Source organism: Anguilla anguilla, chromosome 12, assembly GCF_013347855.1.
Source record: "Anguilla anguilla isolate fAngAng1 chromosome 12, fAngAng1.pri, whole genome shotgun sequence".
Taxonomy (NCBI): Eukaryota; Metazoa; Chordata; class Actinopteri; order Anguilliformes; family Anguillidae; genus Anguilla; species Anguilla anguilla.
Window position 1 is genome coordinate 30,447,511 of NC_049212.1, and position 20,739 is coordinate 30,468,249.

The 20,739-nt window shown below is 41.7% G+C and overlaps 2 protein-coding genes across 2 annotated transcripts; one reads left to right on the forward strand and one right to left on the reverse strand.

Annotated features, from left to right (window-relative positions):
• The first annotated feature begins 17 nt into the window (after positions 1-17).
• LOC118208907 (inositol-tetrakisphosphate 1-kinase-like) lies at positions 18-7,583 on the forward strand. The gene is made up of 11 exons (XM_035383886.1): positions 18-63; positions 522-635; positions 902-926; positions 2,140-2,262; positions 2,718-2,835; positions 3,025-3,123; positions 3,493-3,533; positions 4,103-4,268; positions 4,876-4,943; positions 5,387-5,549; positions 6,078-7,583. Exons 2-11 carry the CDS (start codon positions 553-555, stop codon positions 6,179-6,181), a joined length of 990 nt encoding a protein of 329 aa, XP_035239777.1. The 5' UTR covers positions 18-63; positions 522-552; the 3' UTR covers positions 6,182-7,583.
• LOC118208905 (trichohyalin-like) lies at positions 6,780-17,868 on the reverse strand. The gene is made up of 6 exons (XM_035383883.1): positions 17,347-17,868; positions 14,392-14,429; positions 14,023-14,113; positions 13,543-13,611; positions 10,602-12,493; positions 6,780-10,122 (listed from the first exon to the last, which is right to left on the reverse strand). Exons 1-6 carry the CDS (start codon positions 17,387-17,389, stop codon positions 10,054-10,056), a joined length of 2,202 nt encoding a protein of 733 aa, XP_035239774.1. The 5' UTR covers positions 17,390-17,868; the 3' UTR covers positions 6,780-10,053.
• Positions 17,869-20,739: the final 2,871 nt, after the last annotated feature.

Consider the following 20,739-nt stretch of genomic DNA (forward strand, 5'->3'; position numbering starts at 1 on the left):
CTCTTTCTCTTTTCAATGAACCATGGGAGAGCGTTATACAGAAAACTTACGAAGGGCAATTGAGTACGGGCTAAGTATATAAGACAGTTGAGTACGGGCTATGTATATGCAGAGGCTATATTATATGTATATTTTCTAATCTGTCATTCTAAACGTTGCTCACATTTTCCTGGACATATGCTAGTCTACATATGAGTGAAGTAATCAAGTGTAAGACGAGTAACATTTAACATTTTTAGTCCACATGGGTCTCAAAAAGCACAATAGAGGTCTGTTTTCCTCATTAATCTGCATTTTATTTCTTCATTTCACTGCAACACGATATTGCATCTTAAATCCTCTGTCGCCCACCCGATCGCTCCCCCCCCCCCGCCCCCCACTCTCTCTCTCTCTCTCTCTCTCTCTCTCTCTCTCTCTCTCTCTCTCTCTCTCTCTCTCTCTCTCTCTCTCTCTCTCTCTCCCCCTCTCTATCTCTCTCCCTCTCCCTCTCTCTGTTAATTTACCTGTCTGCACGTTTGGAGACTTTAGACCAGCAGTACTGTACAACTCCAAATGGCCGACCGAAGAGTGGGCTTCTGTCTGAGCGATAAAAAGAGGAAAAGAATGAACCTGTCGGCCTTTGCCGAGCTTTGTAGGTGAGTCAAGCCAATACCATGAAAATAATTCTGATGCGATTGATAACAATAGTTCCTGAATAAATAATCCAAATAAGTATCATTCTTCAAAAAACTTTTTTTTTTAAATCTGCTGCTTGAGCAAAGCATCGTCAAATACCTAAAATTTCTGATATTTACCTTTAGCAATTTCCAATTTCCAATTTGGTTTTATAATATTAAGCAATGTCAACTGAAGTCTTCACTAATCATTTTGTCTCTCTCTCTCCCCTCGTCCTCTTAATCAGACACCGCGGTATTGAAGTGGTTGAGGTGAGTCTTATTCTGAGTTTTACTTGCTACATGATGTCCATTGTAAAGCAGGTAAATCCATCTCATTTTATTAATAGATAAACGAGGGAAAGTTTGGTTTAGATGCAGTCTACTGCCCACAATCATGCACATATGTCATGCATTTGCAAAACACACAGAGGTACCTACACGTGCAATATGCACACACGAACACACACACACACAGAACGTTACTTTCCGTGTACGATCATCTGAGATTCTCAGCTTTGAATGAGATATGGCCTGTTGATGCGGCTTCTTTCTTCTCTCATTTGTACACCCTCCCCTTTAACAGAGTCCCATAGTCTCCATCCCAGTTTCATCTTTATATATTCAATTATTTTAGTTAAAAGGCACAATACACAATAATCAACATATCAGCAACTGCAGTCAGTGCACAGTGCCAGATATAGCTTGACAGCTCATTTTCACCTGTGGTCCCTGGGCAGTTCATGTGCAGATGTACGGCTGCAATGATTTAAAAATAATGCAATAAGAAAATGCTAGCATAAAATGACACTATACTACCATATCCATAATATGGGGGTACATTAAGAAGAGGGCACAGTCAATTGCATCAGGTATTATGGCACTGAGTTACTTGGTCAGATTTTGAGCGTTGTCCTCTTTTCATCTTCCCGTCGGGAGCAGGTGGCTGTCTCACCGGCCATTTCTGTCACTTCCACCTGGGAGCCCCTGTCCAGCACGCACGCTCTGACATCACTATAAGAATAGCAGCACTTGTCCTACTAGGGGAACACAGCTTGATTCTGCCTCTAACTATTCAAGTTTGGAATACAACAACAAAAACGTCTTTAACCTTGTGTCAGATTGGGGGGGAAAAAATTCCTCTAGAGTGCAGATGAATGTGAACCATACAAATAGGTTTGACGGGGGAGACAGGGAGACATGTCATCCCCAGTGTTTTCGTTTTAATTAATTGCTGGACTAGCTAGTACGCTTGTGATACTTGACATCTGACTGTGTGAGAATAGGTAGTCTGGCAGTGTCTCCCTGAAAGCTGAAATGAAACCTACATTTACGATGTGAACAGAAGTGCATGACAGTGGTGCTCTAGAGTGGCTAATCCAGCTTTCGATGTGCAATTGGGCCCTAGCAGCTTCTAGATAGGGAAGAACTCAGACAGAAAGGGAACAGCCATAGCTGTTAACTTCTTAACTTCATTCTGCTGTAGATTGACCTGAGTCGACCAATGGCATCCCAGGGCCCCTTTGATGTCATCATTCACAAGCTGTCTGACGTCATCGTGGAAGCTGAGCATGATAGCCAATCGCAGAATCTCCTCTCCAACTTTCAGGTATGTCCTGCTCACTGATTTGACAGCACTGAGCAGGATAGATGGCCTCACGTTTTCACTTGAGTGTGCACGTCTAGAAGTGACATGATTTGGCCAATCAGAGCAAAATGTTCTGCTTGCACTCACACAAGTGAAGTTGGTGCATCCTCTCTATTATATTGTAGCATGACCCATTATATTAAAGCCATTTTATATAGTGCAGGGTCTGAATTCACATGCTATGGTAATGCCTACTTCAATTATATGTCGAATTTTACATATGATCTATGTTAAATCCTCCAAGAAACAAGCTTTGAAAATTAACATAAGATACAATGATATGGTGCAGTGGGTTATGGTGCATTAGATTATTTTGCACAATGTATCTATATCAGTTAGATGTGTTAATTTATGTATCCTTGCTCATGATGCTTCAAAACCATAATTCAATCTGATGTACACTGTGTTTGTTTCAGGAGTACGTGTCTGCCCATCCTCTCACAGTCATGCTGGACCCTTTGCCAGCAATGATACAACTACTGGATCGTTTTGCGTCCTACCGCATCATGAACAAGCTGCAAAATTCTTTGAGAGGTGCATATCTCTCTCTCTCTCTCTCTCTCTCTCTCTCTCTCTCTCTCTTTCAATTCAATTCAAGTTGCTTTTTATCAGCATGAAATACAAATGTAATTATTGCCAAAGCATACATATAAATATCAGACAGTCCTCTTTCTCTCTTTCGCTCTATCAATAGTTTAACAATGTTTGTTCCCCTCTCTTCAGACAGGGGTATCTGCAGCCCTCCTTACCTGGAGATCAATACCAGTGACCAGCTGGAAATCAGGGAGGCAGTGGAGAGGAAGCAGCTCACTTATCCTTTGAGTCAGTGAGAGTAACCAATCACACTTCACATTTCATTAGTAACCAATCACACCGCTCTGCATTCACATTTCACTATTAACCAATCACACCGCACTCCAATCACTGAATCAAATCCTTCCTAGGACACCTGAAAGTCTAGTGCCAGCACTGCTAGAAACATTTATTTTTCATCACCCCACATTCATGCTTCAGTGTATGCAGTTGTCACTGTGGCCTTTAGTCCAAGTTCACGCTGTGTTTCACATCGAAGTAATGGGCTTTAATCAGGAGTCACACTGGACTTTGGCTTGATAAGTACTCTGTCCTCAGAAGTTTTTTCTGTTTTCTTTTTACCTCCATCACTGATCTTCCCTGCATGTTCTTCCACAGTCTGCAAAACCAGAGTGGCCCATGGTTTGCGTTCCCATGAGGTGAGTGACGTTATCTCTCAGTCTGTGGCGATGTTGCTGCGTGCTCCAACAAACCCCTGGTCTGTCTAGTCTGTGGGTTTGTTTACTCATTAATAACAGTGTCCCTGTGATTACGGTTTCATCATGCAAGGCCTTCTGAGTGGGTCTACATTGTATCTTTGAAGATATATTTTATATTCAGTCTAGAGATATTGCCACGCTGTGTAGCAGCTCTGACCATGTCTCCTCCCTCTCTCTTTCTAGAGCTCTTTCTCAGTAATTGAACCATAGAGGTCTCTGATCTTATTTTTCTAGCACTCTTTCCCAATAATAGAACCATAGAGGTATCCGGTCTATAATAGTGTCCCCTCACTCTCTCCATAGATCAGGTCTCTAACAATGTGCCTTCTCTCTCTTTCTTTCTCTGTAGATCTAGTCTATAATAATGCCCCTTTCTCTTCAGATCTGGGCTGTAAGAATGTCTCTTTCTCTCTCTCTCTCTCTCTCTTTCCATAGATCTGGTCTGTAATAATGTTCCTTCTGTCCCCATGGATCTGGTTTATAATAATGTCCCTTCTCTCTCTCCGTAGATGTCTCTAATCTTCTGTCCCGCGGGGCTGAAGGACGCCCGGCCCCCCTGCGTGCTGCAGAGCTTTGTGAACCACGGCGCGGTGCTGCACAAGGTTTTCGTGGTGGGGGAGGCGCACTTCACCGTAGAGAGACCCTCGCTCAAGAACTTCCCTCTGGGTCCCTGTGGTCAGTGGCAGCCAGTTACATCTCTCCCCTCCATCGCGGAAATGCACTAGTATTCAAATATCTCTATTTGGAAGGGTTTCATTTTTCAAATACACTGACCCAAAACAGATGATTGCTATCTGAAATATTTTGAATACTTTCTTGTATTAGAATTATTTGGATATATTTGAAATGCATTTTGAATATAAGAGTTGCATTTACAAGAATTACTAAATGCCTCAATCAAATACTATGGCCAAGACTTTAGCTTAGTGGGAGCAAAGTTTTATGTTATATCCATAAATAAGTGATAGGAAAAAGTTAATTATTTTATCAAACTTAGGACATTACCTATTTTCACTGCTGTCTAATTTTGGAAAATATCAATTGGATAAATGTATGCTTATTTGGATTAAATCTAAAGTTAATTTATGGTTGTGTAAACATCAGATATTGTGTTGGTTGTTAGGGTTTAAACTACTTTAAATTTCAATTGCTTTCACATTAATGGAATGATTTGTGTGCAGAAATGGTTTTATAATTGGTATTATCCCATTCCCAGTGTTCCTCTTTTTTCGAGTGTTATGTTCAATCAGCTATATGTTGCCTCTCATTTGTTTTGTGGCAGACAGGAAGACAATCTTCTTCAACAGCCACGAGGTGTCCAAGCCAGAGTCCTGCTCCCACCTGACTGCTGTGAGTGAGAGCTCCTGACCCCTGACCCTTGACCCCCAGCCTTTGTCCACTGACTTATCACACCTAACACTGTCAGACTATGAGTCCCTGCCAGTGAGCAGTTAAAATTTTTAATAACATTGCTGCAACATGGTTTTGAGGCTGTTATGAGCAAGCTGTCACCAGGCATGCCTTCCACCACCGCTGCTTTAGATAAGAAGTCTGAGCATTCTTTGGCGGGAGAACTGAATTTATTCAATATTGAACATGAAAATGACGGGCACACTGAAGGGAATCAGCAGCAATAAACATTGAATCATACTCTGGAATTAATTCATGTGATTGGGAACCACAGTGATTCTCATTGAGGGAATTCTGAGACACATGCTGTTGATAGCACCTGGCCCACTGATCTTCGGCCTTGATGTCCTCAGAGTTATATCTCACACTTTTCCCCCCCACAGCTAGACAAGAAGACACCCCGGCTGCCCCCCCCTAGCCAAGACGTGATGGTTGCCTTGGTGAAGGAGCTGCGGGCGGAGCTGGGCATGGCGCTATTCGGGGTGGACGCCATCGTCAACATCCACACGCGTACCCTCACCATCATAGACATCAACATCTTCCCTGGTCCGTTTGCCTTCCTGTGCTTCTACTCGACTCTTATTATGTCTTGTTCACCTGTGCTTCTACTCGACTCTTATTATGTCTTGTTCACCTATGCTTATGTTTTGAGCCTTGTGTTCCTCTACTGGTTCATCTGCGTGAGTTCTTGGAGGGTGAAAGTACAGTAGGTTTTCCGGTTCTCTAAGCCATCAACCCTCTCCGATGAGGGAGATTCTGGTTGGTTGAGGTTAGGTCAGTAAAGCTGATGATTGGTTTAAGGTTTAAAATGGGTACGCTGATGGGACCCATAGACCGTGTGGTTCTCCCTCTCCAAGTCCAATGTACCCTGGCTTGTGCTAGTGTTACCCTCTCAAATTAACTGAAGGCAGCCCAAAGTCCAAAAGGTCATTTCCTGTTTAACACGAGAGTGAGTCAGCGTAATGTGCAGAGGAACATGCATATGATGCTATCAGAATTAGCTATTAACTAATAAGATCTTGCGTGTAGCTCCCCAGCTCAAAGTGTGCTCTTGCTTGTCCTCTCTTCTCCCAGGGTATGAGGGAGTTCCACAGTTCTTCTCCTCCCTCCTAAGTCACATTGAAGCCGTCCTGAAGCAGAGGGACCGTCCTGCCCTGGAGACCCCACCACCTCCCTGACCCCCCCATCTGTCGTCTGAGAAGCATGTCTGCATGTACACACAAGGCTTCAGTGTCCGCGTTGTAAAATATCCAGTACTTGCCACACCTACTGATCAACGGGTAGCTAACCAGTCTGGGGTCATCTCCTACAGCAGGGGTGTCCAGTCTTATCTGAAAATGGCCGGTGTGGGTGCAGGTTTTTGTTTCAGCCCAGCTCTACGACAGCTGATTCTATTTATCAAGGTCTTGTTTGAAGACTATAATTAGTTAATTAGTTGAATCGCGTGTCATAGTGCTAGGCTGAAACCAAAACCTGTACCCACACCAATCCTTTTTAGACAAGACTGGACTGGACCCTGATCTAGAATCTCAAAAGGCACTGGTGTCTCATGCATGGCTGGAGCACAGATCTGTCTGGTAAGGTCAGAGGTCAAACAGCTGGACCCTTTAGAAATCACCTCTTGATCCTAATAAGCTGTATATAAAAACATAAATAGGTCTCCTGCCTTGCTGAGGGAAAAACCATCTGATTTATTTATCTTTCATGACATTTGTAGGATTACTACATAGTACATACTACAGAACGTGTCTGAACAGACAGGCAGAGACGAGCAGGTTTGTTTTAACTGTGCTGTTTATTGATTGACAGGTAAAAATAGCGAAGAACAGGGGGTTTCCAACACAATCCTGAGAACCCACCATGTAAGCTGACTTTTGTTCCTGCCATAATCACAACTTTGAATAGCATTCAGCTGTTAACTGTCCTTAATTAGACACCTAATGTCTACTGGAGGATAATTTACCCTTTAAAGGTTGCAGTATGCCAGAAATAGCCATAACAAAGCAATCTCAAATGTCATATCCCAGGACTTTTAATCAGTCACATCTACAAGTGCACTCATTTTCTGTAATGGTGAACTCACTTGGGTCCTAATTGCTGAAAGTGTGGCCACCTAGTCACTGAAACTATTTAGTTTAATGACAGACAAAGTGTCAGTGTGCTAAATCTGCACATGCTGGAAAGATTAAAGAACAAAATGGTGTTACAACGGAAACATGTCGTTCAGCCATTTTAATCAAATGATATTGGCTGAGACAAAAGCCAGCAAACAGGGTGGGCTTCCAGGAACAATTTTAAAACCATGGGCATAGAAGACATAGCAGGCACAAATGCAGGACTTTGATTGGCCAGTGAAAACTCCCGTTATCCATCTGTCAGGCATTGCAGCCTCTTTGTCACATCTAGCTTTAACCTTTGACCTCTGTCTCCCTGAGGAAAACATTTTTTTAAACAGGTATATGGACCACTTGTCCAATAAAGCGCATTGGTTGCTTCTAAGTGAATCTCCAGCAAGTGGTCTACTTGTAGAACATAATGTATTTTCAGAAGGCAGTATTTAATTAAAAAATTTCAAATTCACAAAACTGGTAGGGAGTCAATTTGTGGTAATACACCTTTTAAATGTTTTACATTCTTCAGTAATTCAGTTTTATTAGACTTAACACTTATTAAGTTTTATGGTGGTTTAACCAAAGAGAAAATATATTGCTGCAATAGTGATCACATTCCAGGACATATATATTTATATAATGTATGTATTGTAAAAAATAAATTATAATAATACTAATACCCTAAATTTGTATTATTCCAGCATTTCCTTCCCTGTAATTAACCACTTATCAAAATATATTTATAGATGCATCTATTTTGTCTAATATTTCTATATGTTCTACATATGAAGAGTATATAGGTTATATAGATTGTATATGTTCCAAAAAGAGTGTTGTTTGAGTGTATAGTATTTCCTTTAGGAAGATAGAAACCTCAACCAGCTCCCAGCTGCAGAACAGTGGACTGACAATACCCTGATCCACCACAGAGGGGCACTTTTGTCAAACATTTCTCTCTCTCATTACACTTTGGTTACAGTGATTCTCATGTGCTGTCTGTTAAAAGCCAAAAGTGCGCACAGGATGCAAGACAACTGAATATTATTGATTAATTAATGATAAACACCCGATACATTACAAAAGTTTGAAAAGCGATAGATAAATGATGGCTGTATCATTTCCCTTCTTTGTCTTGGCTTTGACTTGCTGGTAGTAGGTAAAGTCCAGCACAAAGTGGAGAAAGAAGTAGAGTCATTCACCTTAATTGTGGTGGTCATTCATACAGGACAATAATACACCTCTCATTACAACACTGCGGTCTCTAAAAGTGTCCCACTTTTTGTGCACAATGCAGAGCTCCAGTGCAGCTCTAGCTGGAAGGAACTTCACATAAGGTTTGGTCTGATTGCAGTGGTATTATTGTATGGGCTGTAGAATGTCCCATGATGCCCCTGGTGAGACTCTAGTTCTTCATAACAGTCTGAGTAACAGTGCTTGAGCCAGAGACTAGACAGTCCTCTAGTGCTATTCTACTCTCAGTAAATTTCACATATTACAATACCATTATTATAATAACAGTCACAATAATAGTAATTGATAATGATATTTAGCAAGCATGGATGCAAAACATTTTTTTTTCTGCAGGAACTTCCATCCCATTACACTGAATAATGATCTCAAACAAAGAGAAGCTTAAGCATGTGCAGTAAAGAGCAGGTGGTGCTTGGATTTTTGTCTCTGGTCTCTATGAATACATTATGCTGATACTGATCTGCTTTATTTAATTTGGTCGTGTCATGCTGGAGTTTCTCTGATGCTTGTTGAAAAGCGTCTTGGCACACCACTACTGTAAGTTTATGGTCGTTTTAAAAAGTCATTGCTTGTTTGCCGTTGAGAACACACGGTCGGGAGAACCAACCACTCATCTCTGGCTGTGCTTAAAATTCACTCTGCTCATCTTGGTACCCCTGTAAACCAGCATTCACAGAGTCAGTGGAAGTGGGATGGAAGCTGACGCCCTGCCTACTGGAGTTGAATGTCTTGTTTGCTTAAGCATCTTTGCCATTAGAAGACAAGAGACAATATCCAACCAGCATGAGAGACAGACACACATAAGGTTGGCATGGTTGTAAAGGATAGGGAAAATGGGTATGTTGAGAAGCTTGTGTGTGTGTGTGTGTGTGTGTGCTTGTGTTTGCGTGTGTGTGTGTATGTGTGTGTGTTTCTGCATGTGCTTATTTTGCCTCTACACTTCAGCATGTGTGTATGATTGTATCTGACGCTTGGCAGAAAAGGTGCACAGTACTATGTGTTTCCCAGGTGATGAAATCCACTTTTATTCCTCTGCTAACTTCATGTTTTGCAATAACGTCCCATTCTGAGATTTTGCATTGCTTTACTCTGGTAAACTACAGTTGGTGAACATTTTCACAAGTACAGTACAGCCATTTAAGTGTAATAGATCTTTGAGTCTGGGTGCATATACAGTATATTGGCAGTAATAGAACAGTATATATATATACAGCGGAGCATGTGTAAGAGTGTGTTGTATGTGGTGCATGAATAAGTTAACCTCAGTGATTATTGACAGGTCCCTCAGCACTAGTCTTAGATGGCTATGGTGTACTGGATTTTTTGTTTACTTATAGCTAAGAGGGCTTGAGCTCATCCAATTAAGCCTGTGGATTGATTGAATTACATTAACAAAGTTTGAGTGAAAAGCTTCTTGCTCCCTGAGGACCAGTGCTTAAGGACACAGTTGCTAACATGTTTGTCAGTGTTTTCCCAGGTGTATCCATGTTCTTCTGTGTTTATCAGTGGATTATTTTCACATACCAGTGTTTTTCCGTGCTGAATGGTGGTTTTTGGTGTTTATCAGTGTTTATCAATGTTTTCAGTGTTTATAGTGTTTTTTGGTGTTTATCAGTGTTTTTCAGTGTTTATCAGTGTTTATCAGTGTTCTGGAGTATGTGTTGTGTGCTGCCTGTCCCAGTCATCACTCAGCCTCTGCGCAGCTCCTGCAGCTCCGCAGCCACTCTGCGCAGCCCGGCCTCGATCTCCAGCAGCTCCTGTGGACCACAGAGTGGTTCAGTCACATAAGGAAGAGGCTCAATGAGAAAATGAGACCTCTACAGAGTTTAAGACCCAACTTCTATAGTTAAATGATAGTGAATAGTACCTAATGGATAGCCCATAACTTGTTAAATGTACTCCAAAACAAAGTGGTGTTCACAAAACCCCTGCAATCTCTGTAGAATTTATGGAAATTGAACAAATCATAATTATATTGAAAATATGTGGGCTTTTTTTCTTGAAAATATAATTAAATATATTTCACAGCATACAAGTATATGAAATGTGAGAATACTAATAATTTCAGTATTTGCCTATATATTGTAACTGCTGCAATATCATGGTAGTATATTTTAATTCAATATATTTTCAGTCTATTCCATCATCCTAAAGGCAAGTGTGACATTGCAATAATATCGGTAGTCAAAGGTGAACTGGGAAACAGACAGGCTTTAACGAGGCATCAGACACTGACCTTTCTGTCTGCCTTCTCTTCATGTTCCTCCTCTTCCTCCTCTAGATCTTTCTCTGTGCTGTGGCCGTGGCTGTGAAAGAGCTCTCTGTCGAACTGATGGGTAGCTTCATCAGAGGCCTTCTCCATCACGCGCTTCTTCTGTGGCTCTCTCTCCTCCTCGGTCTTCTTCTTCTCCTCCTTCTTCAGCTCCTCCAGCTCTCTCTCCCTCTCTTTCATGACCTCTCTCTCTCGTGCCCTCTCTCGCTCATGCTCTTTCACGTGCTTCAGCGCTCTCATCAGCTCTTCCAGCTTTTCTTCTGCTTGACTCCTCTTCTTTTTAACCTCCATCTCTTCAAGTAGTTCTTCCAGCTTCCTCTCTCGATTTTTCTCATCTTCCAAAAACTGTAGTTCATTCTTGCCTTCCTCACTCCATTTTTCACTCCCTTTTTTCTTTTCGGCCTCCCCCACCTCTTCTTCCATCTTGCTCCTTTTCTTTTTCAGGTCTTCTAATAACTCCTCTTCCTCCTTCTCATGACTCCTTTTCTCAGTTCCTCTCTTTCTAATTTCCTCCTCAAGCAATTCCTCCAGCTCCTCCTCTTTCCTTGTCTTACTCCTTCTCTTTTTCAGGTCTTCCAGTAACTCCTCTAACTCCTGCCTGTGACTCCTTTTATCAGTACCTCTCTTTCTAATTTCCTCCTCAAGCAACTCCTCTAGCTCCTCCTCCTCAGTCTTACTCCTCTTTTTCAAATCTTCCAGTAACTCCTCTACCTCCTTCCCATGACTTCTTTTCTCAGTCCCTCTCTTTCTAATTTCCTCCTCAAGCAACTTCTCCAGCTCCTCCTCCTTCTCAGTCTTACTGCTTCTCTTTTTCAGGTCTTCCAGTAGCTCCTCTACCTCCTCCCCATGACTCCTTTTCTCAGTACCTCTCTTTCTAATTTCCTCCTCAAGCAACTCCTCCAGCTCCTTCTCCTTCTCAGTTTTGCTCCTTCTCTTTTTCAGGTCTTCCAGTAGCTCCTCTACCTCCTCCCCATGACTTCTTTTCTCAGTCCCTCTCTTTCTAATTTCCTCCTCAAGCAACTCCTCCAGCTCCTCCTCCTTCTCAGTCTTACTGCTTCTCTTTTTCAGATCTTCCAGTAGCTCCTCTTCCTCCTCCCCATGACTCCTTTTCTCAGTCCCTCTCTTTCTAATTTCCTCCTCAAGCAACTCCTCCAGCTCCTCCTCCTTCTCAGTTTTGCTCCTTCTCTTTTTCAGGTCTTCTAGTAACTCCTCTAACTCCTTCCCATGACTCCTTTTCTCAGTCCCTCTCTTTCTAATTTCCTCCTCAAGCAACTCCTCCAGCTTCTCCTCCTTCTCAGTCTTACTGCTTCTCTTTTTCAGGTCTTCCAGTAGCTCCTCTACCTCCTCCCCATGACTCCTTTTCTCAGCCCCTCTCTTCCTAATTTCCTCTTCAAGCAACTCTTCCAACTCCTCCTTTTCAGTCTTGCTCCTACTCTTTTTCAGGTCTTCCAGTAACTTCTCTACCTCCTCCCTGTCACTTCTTTTTTCATTCCCCCTCTTATTTTTGGCCTCCTCCAACTCTTCTTCTTTCTTGGTCTCACTCTTTTTCTTTTTCAGGTCCACCAGCAACTCCTCTACCTCCTTGTCACTTCTTTTTTCACTCCCTCTCTTTTTTAACTCCTCCTCAAGCAGCTCTTCCAGCTCTCTATCCTCCTCATCCTCCCTTTTCCTTACCTCCAGTCTGTGCTCCTCTATCACTTCCTCCTCCTGGTCCCCTTGCTCCAGATTATTTTCCCCCGTCACCTCAGTCTTGGTGTACACAGACTCTTCTTCCTCACCCCCTTCACTCTCTCCCTCCATTTTGTTTTTCTCATGATCAATGTTCTCTCTCTGGTATTCCTTCTCTTTTTCTTTCTCTGAAACCCAAAAGAACAAGGGAAGTTCATTTGTATAGCGGTAACTCTCTGTGTATGTGGGTAGTCTGCAATAGGAAGATGAAGCAAGAACAAAAATAAGAATATTCAGCCTGAAGTGCCAGATGTGCCATATGTCTCAGCCATTACTGAAACTATTCACAAGTTGCAGTTGTAAATGGAGTTGGTCATTCCACTGCACTCACACAGAGGAATAACTGCTAAAATAGGTAAAGTAGTGGTTTTCACTAGGTCACATCAGTCCAGTGCATGGTAGAATAGTGGGTGATAGCATTGCCAGTACAATAACCTAGTACAACCTAACCTCTTTCTGGGTCCTGCTTGCATTAATACTACATGCAGTTGTGAGTCTTCGTTTTAGTACTTTCTGGTCAAATTCACATACATTATGGTTGTGGAAGGCAGTGGCAGTCCCATGGGTACCACGTAGCAAAGATACTTGTTTAGTCCAGTTAAATGTACAAAGGAGTATGCCCATGTGTGTATGAACAGAAACCTTAGTTGGCTGATGGGCAGCTAGAACTTGCTACTTACCATCAGTTACCCACAATATTTAGGGATTATTCACCATATTAAGTCACATTATTCCAGAAAAGGCTATGCAGGCCATGAAGAATAAAAGTCCCATATTCACACTGTGCTTACTTTGCAAAATATTACATACAAGGTTTTAAAAAAATTATTGGTCAAATTAAAGACTGAGGTAAATCAATAGGCTCATAATTGGTGAAAGTGTGGACACCTGGCCACTTAAAATAACTATTTGGTAGATAACAAATTCAAAGGTAAATCAAATGACGAAGAGACAAGCCTGTGTTTTGTTCATATGTTTCAGGAAAAAAATTATGAAAGAACGCGCGATCAGCATCCTTTATTGAGGGAGAGATTGGCTGTAACAAAAAGCAGCATACACAGGGGTCCCCCAGGACCGAGTTTGGAAACCACTGCAGTAGAGAGTAAGTGCTAAAGCAATAACTGACTGCGTTTGCTGTACATACAGAGCAGGGCAATAGTAAGACTGCTGTACGCACCATTCTGGGCCAGCTCCTGCAGCTCTCTCAACAAACCCTGGTGTCTCTGTGCAGCATCCAATGTCTCCCCTGCCAAAACACGACACAACACAACACAACGCAACAAAACACAACACAACACAACACAACGCAACAAAACACAACAAAACACAGAACACAAACTGCGTTACGCGCTTCCAAGACGAGCAGCAACAAAACTCAATACACAAAGTGTGCGACGCACTTCCAAGATGCGCAACTATGTTCGGTCTCCCCTCAACACACCTGTTATGGTGCAAAGTACAAATCTACAAGTGTACAAAATTAATTATTACACCAGACCGTTTTTCAGTAGAATATTTGTCCAGATAATGCACTTGTAATGTGTCACATACAAGCATACATAAACAATGTGCACTCACATACAGGGAGAGGGAAAGACAGAAAAAGAAAGAGACAGAAAGATAGAAAGAGTGAGTGCGTAAAATGAAGGGGCACTACCTGACTGCAGTTTGGTGGCACAGGCAACCTGCAAATTGTCACTGTCACTGTTCAGAGACCCTGATGGCACCTCCATCACACAGTCAGTAACCTTCACACATAAACATAAGAGTTAGCCCACACGCCCACACACCCACACGCACGCACACACACGCAAACAAACACAGGTACACACATGCACACAGTCAACATTAACAGGCTTAATAGCATAAGGATTAAGCATGTATTTTCTTTACAATACTTCCACATCTGCAGCGTCCACAAACAGCAACACAACAGACTTGGAAACATGCAAAGAAACAGACACACAAACACACATGCGCACATATACACACACACACACACACACACAAAACCCTGGGTACTGACCTTCTCATCTTTAATTGGGGACAAGGGAAGGCACCCCACTGGGGAAAAGAGAGAGACCGATATAATTTTAGTGTATTCTCAGCACACCTGTACTACTTCTCTGTCACTGAAGGTTAAGTTGGTAACTGAGCACACATTAGATGATTGATAGTAGCATTTCACTCGTCAAAGCCACAGCTTAAAGAAGCTTTTATTTGGCCTGCAGTCCCCACAGATTTAGTTCAGCAATTCATTTTCTACTCTCAACAGCGACAACAATTCACTCCACCCCTGGCCGGTGTTAAAAATGCCCTTTTCTTAATCAGCACTAACCTTCTGGAAGAGTGACACAGCAGTGGAGCATTTGAGATATTGCTTGCGTGTGACATTTTTATGTATTAACTGCAATCAGTGTTCACCCAGAGGCCGCAAGCTGCACCGGCGTGTCCTTATCCAAGGCACCACGCTCAAATCGGCAGTCCCGCTTTACTGGCTTGGCTGCCCACGCAAATCTCGCAGTTACAGCCCGATGGGTACACAGGGAGTCAGCACTGCCAAGCCTGATGAACACACGCCAGCTCAACACTGCGCCATGTCTGAGCCCTGACCCTCAAAGGAAATATTTTTACCGCCACTTGCGTTTTGTCATTCAAGACACTTTGTATTACGTCAAAAGGATTAAAATACTCAGGAGGACATGTTCGCTTTGGTCTCAACACATGGCCCTTAAGTTCCTGTGCAGACTCCACTCTGCACTCGCAGACACTGTTCTCCATTTACTGCCGTTATAACGTGCGTCTTCCCAGCTCCTCTCCATCTTCGCCTTACTACAACATCTCTCTCAACTATCAATCTGTCCTCTTCTTCCACTCTTACAAACCTTTTGTGGGGGGTCAATCTAGAATCCTCCATGTCCTCCACTTGTATTTATTTTATTTTATTTTTTGGTTCTGCTCTGCATTTCAGATTTTTGAAGAATTCATCCCTCTCTGACTCTGATGTTCTACGTAGCTCCTTATCCAGGAACTGGGTATTCTCTGCTTTGTAGTACTACAGTCCTTGATTTCCTAGACACCCTGCTGCTCAATGTCAACAATGTCCTTGTTAATGAATGCAGAATTATGCCACCACGCTCGTCGTTCTCTCTTTCCCTCTCGCTTTGATGCTTTTCTGTTGCCAAGCTCCCTCTACTGACTCCCCATCTGCATCCCAAATTCACTTCAGCGCTCCTGTTCTTCTTTTTTGCCCTTAATTATTCCACCCCTTTTTGCCTCAAGTCTGTCTGTCCATTGTACAAGCCCAATATACCCAGATGTTCATCATCTGGTAGATTAATATGTTCATTTTCACCTAAGTCTTGTACAAGGTTTAGCCATCTTCTAATGTATTATAATAAATGTGGAGAAGCCAAACAGATACTTCCTTGACAATAGTTATGCTATTCTATTATATTCTAGTTTTCATTTCCCTCTCGTCCTGTTGCTAAAAAATAAAAATAAAAACAGTCAGCATAAGAACTATAGTTTTGTTCCTTTGCCCCCAAGAGACGCACTTCCTTACACATGACCTCTGCACTCCCCCTACTCTTCCCTTTATCTCACATTAATGTCTTACAAAATGACTCAGAGACTTGGATTCAGTCCTTCTATGAACCCATTTCCCTTCACAGAACTTGCTTGAGAACTAGATTGTTATCTGAATGTTATTCAATTTCTAGGTACCCGTGATATTTTCCCCAAACAGCAAATATTGCTCTGTCAAAACACATAGCTACACTACACAGTGATTCAGCATCCAATGATATATAATAGTTGTATCAGCAGGCAATAAATGGTGCCATTAGTATTAACAACAACAATCATCATCATTATGACAGCCATTATGACAATGGCTAATATGTTTTATACTGTATATCACTATATTACACCCACTTATTTATGCATGTATGTTACTTAGACTAGCAATATCCACAGAGCACTTCCTTCTCCAGGCCGATTTTAAATGCATTATAAAATGTAGCCTATGCTATGAAAAACGTCAAACAAATTATATAACAACGTCGTAAAATACAATTAAACTATACCATCATTATATTACCCGTATCAACATATCCGTATATAAATGAAATTCAACGAATAACATTTCAGAATATTCACTCCAAAAGCCAACAAACAGCATTTTGCTAAGGAGGAAATTGCGAGAGATTGGAGAGAGTAATGAAGCATGCCTACTACAATCGCGAACCGTCCAACGAAAACAGTTGGACAGCTACCCTCATTCCCCGTTATCACCTGCGCGCATGGGTGCTCGAGCAAGCGTAGCCTGGTGATCCGTGAGCCCGTATGCATGTGCGCGGTTGCTGGCTAAACACAAGACCCGGGCTATGTCCCACATGTGTGGAAGTCTAAATTACTATACTCACAGTGAGCACGTTTTTAAAATAATTTTACATTATACTGACCGTGGGAAACAGTCGGACGCCGTCAGTTACATAACGACGTTTATCATCCTTGAACCTTAAAGGCACCATCTCCTCAGCTTTCTGCGATGTTTATCATTCTCTTAGCGGTATTAGCCCTCGCCTCTATCGACATTCCACCCTTGTTTCAGAAGGACAATCGATCGTTTTGCTGTTGGAATCTCTCTTATCTTCCTTAATCGAGCGAGCAAACGACCTTCAAGTACTTAACGGTTTGTCCACAATCTGCGAAGTGCCCATCTTAAAATAGCCTACTCAGTGAGATATACTCAATATATTACAAGATACAAGCATAAATACTGAAATTATAGAGTAATGCCTTCTATTTAGTAACGAATAAACCGTGGTAATATAGCAACAAAGACCGGTCATTTGTTTATTATAGACAATAACCTAGTTTTCACCAAAACCCTGCCAGAAAGATAACAGAGAATGTATGGGCTAAACGGCAGTTTTAAAATAAATTCTAAAAATTAATTTCACCTTGACCATCTTACCTGCGCCTAGACCACAGAGCAACGTGATAAAAGCATACACCATTTTATGGATGTCGAATTAATCCGTCGCGTGGTCAGCAAGCATGGGGTTTGTCTCCTCAAGCCTCCTTGCGTTCAGCTGAGACGGGTCAGGAGAGCAGTGTGGCTGTCTGTCGCTGTCCGATCTGGGCAGGTGATGCGGGGGTAGACGATGCGCCAGTCAGGTTTCCCCTTAGAGATACGCACAAACAGGGGTGAGCATATGCAGCGCCGCTGGAACGAGTCCAGCACCTTCTGCAGTCACTGAGCGCGGTCCTTTGCACGACCGAAGTTCTCAGCACGTGCGGACGGATTTAAATTTCGCCACTTTTTCTTTACTTTCAGTGCGAATCTGATGCCAGTGTGAGTCGGGCTTTATTTATTCGTTTAAATGAGGGGGTGTGATATCAGGAGGCGGCGCTCTTCAAAGCTGTTTTTCCAGTCCCTGTATAATGTGCCAATGTGTAGGCTGGAGAGGGCGAATTCGGAGCGCATGACCCGAACAAGCGCACAGAACTGGAGTTCTGTAACAGACGTCCAGACCTTTGTTTCCATGACAGCCGGTGTCTCTCGCATCATATTATATAACTAGTACGCATGCCAATCAGCTACAGTGCAGTGGACGATACAAGGAGACTCAATTCCATAGTTGATAAACTGTTTAAAGCAGACCCTTTTGTAATGATAACGTTGGTCTTCAACAGAATTTACAGTTTATCAATCTTTATCAGTCTTTTTTGTCTTACATGCCAGGGAATTAATTCAAAGGCAAAATATGGAATAATAAAACCACTTTGACAAGGGAATAAAACAGATAATTTAGGCGATATGCATATAATCAGTGATGCTGTACACAAAGCCTGAATTTATAGAAGACATGAATTACAACATTATAAAGAGTTCAATCTATTGTCACGATAAAGAACATTATTTCTCTGGCTGTCAAAAGCCGCTTAATTGCATGCCATTTATTTAATCGAGCATTTAAAAATGTCAACAACACAATCACATCATTTTGACTAGCTGCAGTAGCTAGGCCTACGTTACGTTTTAAAGAAGTACCCTAGCATACATGGTTACACTCAAGTAGATTATAGGAGAATATACTTACAAATAAACGTGGTGGTTGCACTGACGATTTCTATAATGTCTATTTAATACCGCGAAGTCTAAAAACTGATTAAATAAAGACCTACTTATGGATAATACAGCATAAACGATTTAAAAATAATACAAGAAGGCTAAAGATGAAAGTAATTTTTTTTTTTAAATTAGTCACTCTCTGTGAAGCAAAAGAAGTTATCTTTCTCTTCTCTCCTTGCCTCTCTATCTCGATCATCTATGCAAGCATTTATATACCTCTGGTGTATAAGGGAGGGATAGGGAGGCCACTTTGCATATTTGCGAGATATCTATGATTACGTCATAGTTTTAAAAGTTACAATTACTATAGGCCACAATTACATGCATGCTCTTGCAAAGTACATGGATCAATGAAAAAGTACATACATTTTACATTAAAGGTACACTCTTGTCAATTAAATTATAAATACCATTTTTCATTTTCTTTTGTGGACTTAAAAGAAGAGATACATTAATCAGAGATACATTAAACTTGTTTTCAAAAAGTACAGAAATTGGTATTTTAATCTGAAGATGAAAGAAAATAATTTTCCAAGACACAAAATCATTGAGCAAAGAAAGAAAATAAATGTGTGTGCCAATTAATATTAATATTAATAACCCTCCTGTTCTGTTCATTTTTTAGGTACAGCAAAAATGTTCCCGGGTCAATCCCCATACAGGGGGGGTTTGCAAATACATGAAATTAACCATTTTCATTTAAAATGTTGATTACACTAATTAAGGCCAGTAGAAGAAGTTTCATACTGAAAAAATAATTTTAAGTATTTTTCCTAGATTTTCAAACTTTAAAAAGGGTCAATTTGACCCGCAACATAACAGGAGGGTTACTATATATTGTTATAAGCTCGTGCCGACAATTTATGCGCGGTCCCATCTAATCAGAATGGCATGTGGTGACTTTTGGTTCTGTTGTGTCCTCAAATGACCCCTCTGCTCCTCGGCGGAAGAGAAGCTGAGGTGACGAGTGACGGAATAAGGCCTCCAGCAGGCCGCCATTGGCCGCGACTCTTGGGCACTGTTCATTATGCAACATTATTTTTGTTTGTCGCCATTATCGCTGAAAAGCAAATGGCCCCTGTGGGGGATGATAGAAGCCTTTGTTGTTCTTCCTTTATTCTTTCTGTAATCCCGGCAATGCGGCATATGGAAAATGGCTCCCTTTCCGTTGGCAGGAGACCAAGTAAAGGGGATATGCCACAGGGTGAAATTTCTCAGGAACAGGCCCAGTCAATCCGTAGGATCAATTCCACTTCAGTTCAGTCAATTAATTAAAGTTCAAATAATTAATTGAAAAAAATCAAATAATTAAGTGAACACTATGGGTATTTTTTTTATTTATTATTATTCGTTAATTGAATTTCAATTAATTTTCTGAATGGGCTGAATTGAAATGGAAATGACCCTTGACCTGTATCCAACAGAGTAAAGTGTCCGGGGTTAAATTCGACATATGGTCCAATAGGGTGATGTAGCACAGTGGGTAAGGAACTGGGCTTGTAACCGAAAGGTCGCAGGTTCGATTCCCGGGTAGGACACTGCCGTTGTACCCTTGAGCAAGGTACTTAACCGAAATTGCTTCAGTATATATCCAGCTGAATAAATGGATACAATGTAAAATGCTATGTAAAAGTTGTGTAAGTCGCTCTGGATAAGAGCGTCTGCTACATGCCTGTAATGTAATGTAATGATGTCACCCTTCCAACTGCCCTGCCTATAATATTCCACCCATAATCTTTCATTTCTTATTACATGGTTTTAGGAAGGTTTTAGGAATCATGGTTTTAGGAAGGGCCTGTACTGCATCTTCACAATGACACACTATTGATCATCACAGACCAGTTATTTCTGGAGGGGTGCATTGCGTGCTACATTGCACAATAACACAATGTTCAGTGATGAAGTAAACCCTGAAAAGTTCTATGATTTAAGGGGGAAGGCTTTGAACCCTAGGCCCGAACGGCTACATCTAGGCAGATTTCCCAGGTCCCTTCAGCAACACCAATGGCTGGCAAAGGTGACAGGAAAAGCTGGTTAAGGAAAGATGATGAAGCCGTTAAACTACACGGTTAAGAACCACATGGGCTGGAAGTCAAGCAAGAAGACAGAAGAAACGGTCTGACCAATCCTGAGGAGCTGTGACTAAGCTTTGTGTCTCACTGAGGGATCGGTGGGAAGCTCAGATTTGCATTGGGCCTCTCCCAAATCTACAGCCACATAGCGATGACTTGT